We start from the raw sequence: 8,951 nt of genomic DNA on the forward strand, positions 1-8,951 counted from the left end.
AAAATACTGAAAATCATCGGTATTGATTTAATACTAAAAAAAATATAAAAAAAACGAAACCAGTTGTTTATTAAAAATCTCTGAGATATTACAAAAACATTTACATTGAAAAAAACATTTTTTTTCAGTTACATTTAATAAAATTATAGTCTGAACGGGAAAATAGAAAATCAGGCTCACGTGAGGCTTAATCTTTAATATTGCAACACTCATAAATGGCATTAAAAATTAAATGCAGTATTTTAGATTTATTCGTAATATATACATTTCGAAATATACTAACCTACTAATACTTTTTATTTTTACAGACAAAATTTTCACCAATTCAAAAACTACACCTTTATATAAGTATGGCAACATTAATTGCATATATGTAATTAATGTTGCCAACACAAAAATTCTGTGCCTTTTATGGCAAGGTTTAATACAAAGTTTTATTAGTCTGCCAAGTGTTCATAGGAAGATGGTCCTAGAACATAAAAAATATATTACAAACTAAATAGCTATTATAGAAATATTCTTCAAAAACAATACAAATAAGCAAAAATTAAAAAAAAAACACTTACATCAATTGTAGGATGAACAACAAGAATTATATTATCATCCAAATCCTCTTTGAATTCCAATTTCATCGAATAGTCTTTTGCGGGATTCGTTTTTGTGCTAGCAACAAAAAAAATCAATAAAATATCAGATTACTTGAATTTGTTCAATTTGAAAAAATCTTTTTAAAGACAAAGATGCGTCTGATTTTACAAAAGCTGGTTAAGGAAGAGATCATCCAATCTGTTTAGAAATCTGTTTAAAATTAAGATAAAAACAATGATAATTGGTATTACCTCATATTTAATCTTTAGTTAGTTTAGATTTATTTATGAACATTTAAAAATATGACAAAAGGCACATGAGAAATTTAAAAGTTTTTCACCAAATTAATATAAGAGCCTTTTTATACCAAATTAAGTAAATTGTTGAATATTTATATATATACCTTGTATGTATTGGAGTATTATTATTTCCTGATTTGATGCCTGTTGTAGTAGAATCTGTGGTGCTGCCAAAATCACTTAATGTCGGACTGAAGATATTAGGCATATCATATATTGGGTCTAAAAGTGATTTCGAAGACATTGTTCGACATTTTCTTTTTGTACTGTACATACATACATACATTTGTACATACTGTACTGTAAGAACAGTACAGTATGTACTAAGATTATTTCCTACAAAAACGTTTTCAATTTTTTATACAAATATCACTTCACTTTATTCCAAACCAGCTCTTGCCAGAGACTCTTTCCGCGAGGAATTAAAACAAACCAAAAGTAAGTACCCCATATATAGTCTGGAAACTATCCTCTACATTTATACTATATTTGATTGAGATTTGTTAAGCTGTTTAGTCTACAAACTCTAACAATCATCTATGCGTTTAAACTTTCGCGTTTTTAATATTACTAAGATTACATTAAAAAAAATTCACATAAATAATTTATTGACATAGTTTCTTTATTTGGAATTTAGTTGTACAGTAGAACCTTGATAACTCAAACCTTGGTAACATAAAAACCTCTATTAAGTTCAAAAAATATGTTCCCTTCCCATCAGAGCCCAAAACCTCTATAACATAGACCCTTGATAACTTAAAACCTCTATAACTTAATATATTATGTGTTTCCCTTGGACTTTACCTTATCGAGGTTCTACTGTACTTTACTTAATTTTAGCATTGAATTATTACAGCTTAACCAAGAAATTAAAACTCTCGTATGAAAGCAATTCAAGTTTTTTTAATAATAATCTCTAATGTGCAAACTAAGTTTAATATATTTCTGGTATCTAAAAATAATATACATTATATTTCTTAACCAAATACTTACTATGTTGGCGCAGCAACCCAAAGTAGGCCTTGGCCTCCAAAACGAGAGAGCGCCAGCGCTTAACCAAAGTTTATTTTAATAATTACCTTGTTTCACCAATCAAATGTTCCTTTTTATGATAAGGGTTAATTGTTGATGCTGTTATACTTTCCAGACCATGTATGACTGGACTCAAAAATGGTATTTCAATATGTATTGGATCTAAAGGTGATTTTGATGACAGACTTGTGTTCTGACATTTTCTTTTTGAACTGAAAAAATACATTTATTTCAGTTATTTCAATACATACAAAAATACAAATCTTTTCTCTTTATTTAGTACTAGCTATTCCCATCCGGCTTCATCCGCCCGAAATCATTTTACTTTTGACGGTTTACATTTTTCAAATTAAAAAAATTACAAATGTCAAAATGACATGACATGGTGACAACCTTGCTTCTTTGACATTGGCAGCAACTTATGGTCTCTTTCACCCTTTTAGGGTTTTTTTCCAAAATATTCACCCCCTAAGTTTAATGGCGTTAAAATTTATAATCTAAAGCATGACGCAAATGTAGGGCTTTTTATTAAAAAAAAATATTCAAAAATATGCTGTAATTGCTGACATCTTAGGCAACAAAGAAGTGTGTGTTTACTATTTATTATAATAGTATAGACTCGCTTTCGCCCGCCAGTCCACCGTGTGGAATTTAAAAAAAAAGTATGTAGCCTATGTGTTCTTCCAGACTATCTGCATCTATACCTAATTTTATCAGAATATGTTTAGCCGTTTAGACCACAAACTCTGACAAGCATCAATCCGTCTAAACTTTCACATTTATAATATTAGTATGATGTAAGATTACCTTGTCTTACCAAATGGACTTTTAGGGTCCTCTGTTTTGACACTTGATATGGATTTGTTTGCAGTTCTTTCGAACCCACTGACCATAGGATTGCAGATTTTTGGCAACTGAAAGCTCAGATCTGTTTTCGGGGTCAATTTAGGTGCTGCTTTCGTAATACAAGTTTTTTGCAATTTCCCTCTTGAACTGTAAACAAAAATTCTATTATTTGTTTTAATGATTTTTTAATATTGGCAGATTTATGTTAATTTACTAATAATACTTTTAAAAGCCACCTCTAACATAGATAACATAAAAAATGGGAAGGAAAAGGACATTGTATAGAGGTAGACGCAGAAACAGGAAATATACTACTCCAATTTTGTGGATGTATATGGGCATAGGTAATTTTCCTATTTCACCCAATTCAAGTGGCTGCTAACTCATTCACCATCTTGTGATATAAAAAATCTAACTAAGATCTAGGCTTGTGCTGCTATATTGTTTATAATAATTTAATGAGTTTGAACTCGACCACATAATCGGAATTCTGTATTCTTAACCATGACTCTATTGTTGCTATTTTATTGTTATAATCCTAAAAATAATATTACCTTGTTATATTTGGAACTGTTTTAAGATTTACTCTGATTTTTGACTCAGTTGTGTATACTTTAGTTTTACTCTTATTTGTGCTAACACCGTTAACTCTAAGATTGCATTCTTTGGGTACCTTTTTCCCATTATTGGTTGATTTTGATGATTCGTCAGTTTTTCTTTTTCTTCTTGTACTGTAAAATGAATACGTTAGTTTTTTTCATTTCAATCAAAATTAATATTATAGATGAAATTCATATTTTAGATAAAGTAATTAATTCCATGATATTATTAATCTTACTAATATTATAAATGCGAAAGTTTAGATGGATGGATGTTTGTTAGAGTTTGAAGCCTAAACGTCAGAACAGATCTTGATTAAATTTGGCGTAGACGTAGAGGATAGAGTGGAAGAACACATAGACTACTTGATTATGATTTATCTCCATGCAGACGGAGTCGCGGGCAAAGGTTGTATAACATAATATTGTGTTTATCTTATATCCATAACAGGAAGAATTAAATAACAATGTTTGTTATGTATGAACTTCAACATTGGTTAATACACAGAACTAGCTTTTGCTAATATTGAATGTAAATGTACAATTTTTGTACATTATACAGATTCAAACCAAGGATATGAACTTAGAAAGACTAAAGATCTATTAAATTGAACTTACTGTGGTGTATAACTTGGAGTCTTAAGCTCGTTATCTTCCATTCCGCTTTTACCGTATTTTTCTCTGGTTATTCGACATACCGTATTTGTACCGATCTTTAATGCATCAGAAACTCGCTCGACGACACGGGTGAGGGGCAACAGGGGCCCTCCGTTTTGCTGCTCACGTTCAAAATAGTCCCGCAAAAATACTACGAATTCACGGGCTCGTTTCTCCAATACTCGTTTCTTTTCTCTATGTGCCATGTTAATCTTTTAACTAAAGCTTTACTTATTACTTTGAAAATTAACGATCAGTTGGCATGTTTTAAAAATCACTTTTTAAGTCAGAATTTATTATTTCTTTTTCGAAAATACAGTTTCGATTTGTTTTGGTAATGTGACAGTGACATCTACAATTTAAATTATCAAAAACCAAAGAGTGTGCTCTTATAAAAATGGTCAAAGATTATGTAATGTGAAATATATTTTTATAATCTTTATCTAAAGAAAGGAATTTTTATTTTGTAAAGGATTTACTAATAGCAATAAAACACAAAAGTAAAAAACATTATTCATTATTATAAAAAGACCAGCTTAATTATTAAAAAAATTAAAAATCAATTATGAGTCAACCACGAAGTTCGGGTGAACAACTAATAATGGATCGTCTTCTATCTCCTGTTCTGATGATTTCTGTGTCGCTTTTAGCCCAGTTGTAGTTAGGGGTATTATAACTTGATCCTATTAAAAAAAATATTTAATAAAAATTCATACACAAGTAAAATAATATACTTTAAAAAGTTTACTCATATGAGCTCGGAATGGGAGTTGACTTACATGATACATGAGCCTTTCAATAACTTTTTCAACCAGAACTTTCCGTTCTACCAATTCGTCTTCGTTTTCTATTTGTCCTTGTGTCACTAGTTGCTCTAAATACCAGTTCACAACTGCACTTTTGCGCATACCTGCGCTCTCCTCTCCTGGAAGGACATAGTACAATCAGGGAAAATGACTGTGTACCTTGAGTTTCTATTGTACGAACATACTTCAGTAAATGGCGCTTTAAGAAATGTGGTACACATTAAGTCGACGCAATAACCAATAGAATAAACTTATGTAAGAATTAGAGATAATTGCTTTATTATTCCAATTTCTTATTCCAATGTTAAGTAAGAGCGGAGTTTTGTCTTGTTGCGTAGAACAAAGTAATTATTCTGTATTACTACTGTTTTTTTTTTTATAACATAAATTGTCAAACGAGAAACGAGAGAAATAGACATCCGCAATTGCAGATCCGTTGCCTACCCTTATACGACGGAGGAGGAGACGCACATAAAGAGGATATTGCCCCTTCCTGTGCATCTCCTCCACCGTCAAATCCACTTCCCCTTCCCAACCTCTCCTTGTAAGAGAAGGGTGGTAAAGAAAAAGGGACTTAAATTAGGCCTCCGGCACCACACTCATCAGACGAAACACGGAATTGTTTCCATTTCACGCCTGTCTTCTGTGTGGTCGTGATATTACGTGCCGGCCCATTCGTGCTAAGATGTTAAAGCGGGCACTACCACTACACACCCAGTAATTATTAAGTGAGACTGATATTAAAAAAAATAGATTACCTCTAGATTCAGCTTCACTCTCCTCTTTTCTCATAAACACAACAAGCATATGACTCAGAGATTTGTACTCTTCAAATGATAGGGTTAGTTTCTTCTTTCCAGATGAGTCTCCGTTCACTGTTAAGAAAACACAATTTAGAGAAACATATCTTAACTAAAGTCTTTTTAATACTTATTAAAAACAATAAAAGTTACATTATTAAGTTTATAAGTTGTAAGTTAAAGTTATAAATTAATGTACTGCATTTTATCTTTAGGAAATAAAAAGTCTGCTAATTTGCTAGATGCTATAACATACTTTTTTTTTAAATATCAGAGTTTACAAACCAGTGGTAGCAGTAGACGGATCTTGGTCAACCTCCATCATAGGTTCAGACTGAGGGTCATCTTCATCCAAATGTATGTCAGGTTGTTCTACTCGGATTATCGATTTGTTTAGTAACCTAAAACATTTTTAAATGTTAATTAATAAATGAATTTAAACTTTTACTATTATTGTATTTACTTGTTCCATTTGCAAGTTTCAGAATTGTTTTGAAATAAGGACTGTTCCAAAATGTTGAAGTTGATATCAAATATGCTTCATTATGGTTTTATTATTTTTAAACTATGCATAAATTAAAGCTAATTCAACAAGCAAAAATTTGGCATAAACAGTTTAAAAAAAAACTAAAGGCTCTTATACTTTTCATATGATATATAGTTTTCTTAATATTCTTTTTATATTATCGGTTTAGTGTATACTTTTTTCTATTTTCTTATGTAATTGTATGAATAATGGTTGTGAATACTAGTTTAAATAAATCATACCAATTATACTAGTCATACTAATATTATAAAAGCAAAAGTTTAGATGGATGGATGTATGTTAGATTTTGTAGCCTAAACGGCTGAACGGTTTTCGATGAAATTTGCCATAGATGTAGAGGATAGTCTGGAAGAACGCCTAGGCTACTCGCTTTTGTTATTTTCTAAATCCACGAACGGAGTCTCGGGTGAAATTTAGTATAATATCAAGCAATCAGTTACAATACCTGTAAGCTTCATGTACATGGTGTTCAGTGACAGCTCCGCTGCAGTGCAGCTTGGCGACCGCCTCCGCCAGCCTCACCAGCGACTCCAACTGTCGCACTGTGATGCGCCACGCCCCCGCCCCCGCCCCCGCGCCCGCGCCGCCTGCGTCCCGCCCTCGCAACACTGTATAGTACTCTACTAGAAGTTTTCCCGCTTCCTAGAATTTTATTTTTTTATTACATACTAGCGGTTCCCCTGCGACTTCATTCGCGTGAAATTAAGAAAATTGTTTTATTAATTACATTTGTCAAATTCAATTGCAAATGTCAAAATGACATAACATGATGACAAAGTAAGGTAATTTTGCCTCCTTGATGTTGGCAGCAACTTATGGTCTCTTTCCCACATTAGGGTTTTATCCAAAATATTTACCCTCTAAGTTTAACAGCGTGAAAACATATAGCCTAAAGCGTGGGGCGTAAGTGTAGGGCTTTTTATTAAAAAAAATATTTTTTCTAAAATATGCTGTAATTATAATAGCTTTATTATAATAGTATAGATTACTAATGAAAGGTTACATAATCAAGAGAGTGATGACGTCATCATCGTATCATCTCCCTACCTTATCCTACTTCCGTAGCGTCGAGCACTGCGTAATAACATAAATGCGTTTAGATATTTTTTTGTTATTATGTATTTTCAAAAAGGCTAACGGATATTAATAAAATTTGACAAAGATTATAGTTTGGAAGAACACATATGGTCCTTAACTTGTTTTAATCTAACAGCTAATTAAAAAAAATACTCACTTCAGTGATAAATGGCTTGAAGGACCTCGCAAACGCGATATATCTTAACAGATCTTCTCTTGAATACACACAATCGTAAGTTTCTTCCTTATTGCAGTGTAAATCGACAATTTTCCTTGCGATCGCATAATCTACCATTTCGCTGCTTTCATCTATTAATATGAAGAATAGATCGAAACGCGACATAATAGGTGCGCTTAGTGCTACGTTTTGTTGTAAAGATTTAGCACGATCGTATCTACCCCCTACAGGGTTAGCGGCTGCTAGTATTGATGTTCTTGCGTTTAAAGTTGCTCTTACTCCGGCCTGAAATTAATAATTATATTACTTTTACTATTATAAACTAGCTTTCGCCCGCGACTATTCGCATGGGTTATTTTTTTTAAATAGTCCATGTTCTATTACTTTTTTTTCTACATCTATGAACTTTATTATAGAGATCTGATCAGCAGTTTAAGCTACAAACTATATTATAAATGCAAAGTTTTAAATTGACATTTTTATATCACTTGTAATGCAAGTGTGCTTTTTTTCTTTTTAATTCGACGCGGAGGGAGTCGCGGGCGAAAGCTAGTCCAAACTTTCGAATTTATAATACTAGTAAGTTAAATTTCTTACTAACATTATAAATTCGAAAGTAGATGGATTAGATACAGTATTTGTAGCCGGACCTCTATGTAGAGAATAGTCTAGAACACTTACTAATATTTTTTTATGCGGACAGAGTCGAGGGCAAAAGTTTTGATTATACCTTTTTTGAATATAATTCATATATTTAGACACTATGCTGTACTAACCTTAGCAATAGAAATGGTTTGCTGTTCCATGGCCTCGTGTATGGCGACCTGGTCCCCAGGGTCCATCTTGTCGAACTCGTCGATGCAGCAGACGCCGTTGTCGGCCAGCATCAGCGCGCCCGCCTCGATCACGAAGTCGAACGACTCCTCGTCCTGGAGTTTTGCCCGACTTATACAAGGGTAAATACGGTAGAACCTCGATAACTTAAAAACCTCTATAACTTCAAAAAATTATATGTTCTCTTCCCATCAAAGCCCAAAATATATATGACATAGACCCTTGATGACTTAAAAGCTCTATAACTTAAAATATTTTGTGTTTCCCTTGGACTCTAAGTTATCGAGGTACTATATGTAACATGGGTAATGGAAGACAGCTGAGACGACTTACTTTCATATTTACTTAAAAATTGTATTTTTTTTATTTTATACTAGCTGTTGCTCACGACTTTAGCCGCGTAAAATTACAAAATATACTCACTGATAACATAGCTTTTTTGTATTGAAATAACTCAAAAACTACTGGGATTTTAATTCTTTCCCCATTAAAAAGCTACGTTATCGCTCAGTAATATCTTACTTATAATATTGTAAATGCGAATTTTTAGATGGATGGATGGTTGTTTGTTACAGTTTGTAACCTAAACAGCTCAACGGATTTCAATGAAATTTGATATAGATGTAGAGGATAGTATGGAAGAACACATAGGCTACTCACTTTTGTTTTTTTAATCCACGCGGACGGA

General features: G+C 32.3%; 2 protein-coding genes across 2 annotated transcripts in view; both read right to left on the minus strand.

Moving 5' to 3' along the window:
- Positions 1–140: 140 nt before the first annotated feature.
- On the minus strand, positions 141–4,366 carry LOC106102947. Its single transcript, XM_013282568.1, has 7 exons — positions 3,983–4,366; positions 3,320–3,496; positions 2,727–2,912; positions 1,967–2,131; positions 992–1,153; positions 567–663; positions 141–469 (listed from the first exon to the last, which is right to left on the minus strand). Exons 1-7 carry the CDS (start codon positions 4,225–4,227, stop codon positions 422–424), a joined length of 1,080 nt encoding a protein of 359 aa, XP_013138022.1. The 5' UTR covers positions 4,228–4,366; the 3' UTR covers positions 141–421.
- A 156-nt stretch (positions 4,367–4,522) lies between these two features.
- The window catches only part of LOC106102940 (DNA replication licensing factor Mcm6), a 9,230-nt gene continuing 4,801 nt past the window's right edge, over positions 4,523–8,951 (minus strand). Inside the window, exons 8-14 of the mRNA XM_013282561.1 lie at positions 8,206–8,409; positions 7,409–7,714; positions 6,620–6,816; positions 5,913–6,028; positions 5,586–5,702; positions 4,801–4,946; positions 4,523–4,704 (exon numbers count right to left, since the gene is read on the minus strand). Of these exons, the coding sequence (XP_013138015.1) occupies positions 4,585–4,704; positions 4,801–4,946; positions 5,586–5,702; positions 5,913–6,028; positions 6,620–6,816; positions 7,409–7,714; positions 8,206–8,409 (1,206 nt within the window). The 3' untranslated portion in view covers positions 4,523–4,584. The remainder of the gene's footprint in view (positions 4,705–4,800; positions 4,947–5,585; positions 5,703–5,912; positions 6,029–6,619; positions 6,817–7,408; positions 7,715–8,205; positions 8,410–8,951) is intronic.

The sequence above is a fragment of the Papilio polytes genome, unplaced genomic scaffold (assembly GCF_000836215.1).
Source record: "Papilio polytes unplaced genomic scaffold, Ppol_1.0 DF823890.1, whole genome shotgun sequence".
NCBI classification, from domain to species: domain Eukaryota; kingdom Metazoa; phylum Arthropoda; class Insecta; order Lepidoptera; family Papilionidae; genus Papilio; species Papilio polytes.

Coding starts and splice junctions, on each gene's coding strand:
- LOC106102947 (XM_013282568.1), bottom strand. CDS start 4,227: ATGGCACATAGAGAAAAGAAACGAGTATTGGAGAAACGAGCCCGTGAA. Junction 3,497..3,982: donor ACTCCAAGTTATACACCACA/GTAAGTTCAATT, acceptor TTCATTTTACAG/TACAAGAAGAAAAAGAAAAA. Junction 1,154..1,966: donor CATTTGATTGGTGAAACAAG/GTAATTATTAAA, acceptor ATGTATGTACAG/TACAAAAAGAAAATGTCGAA.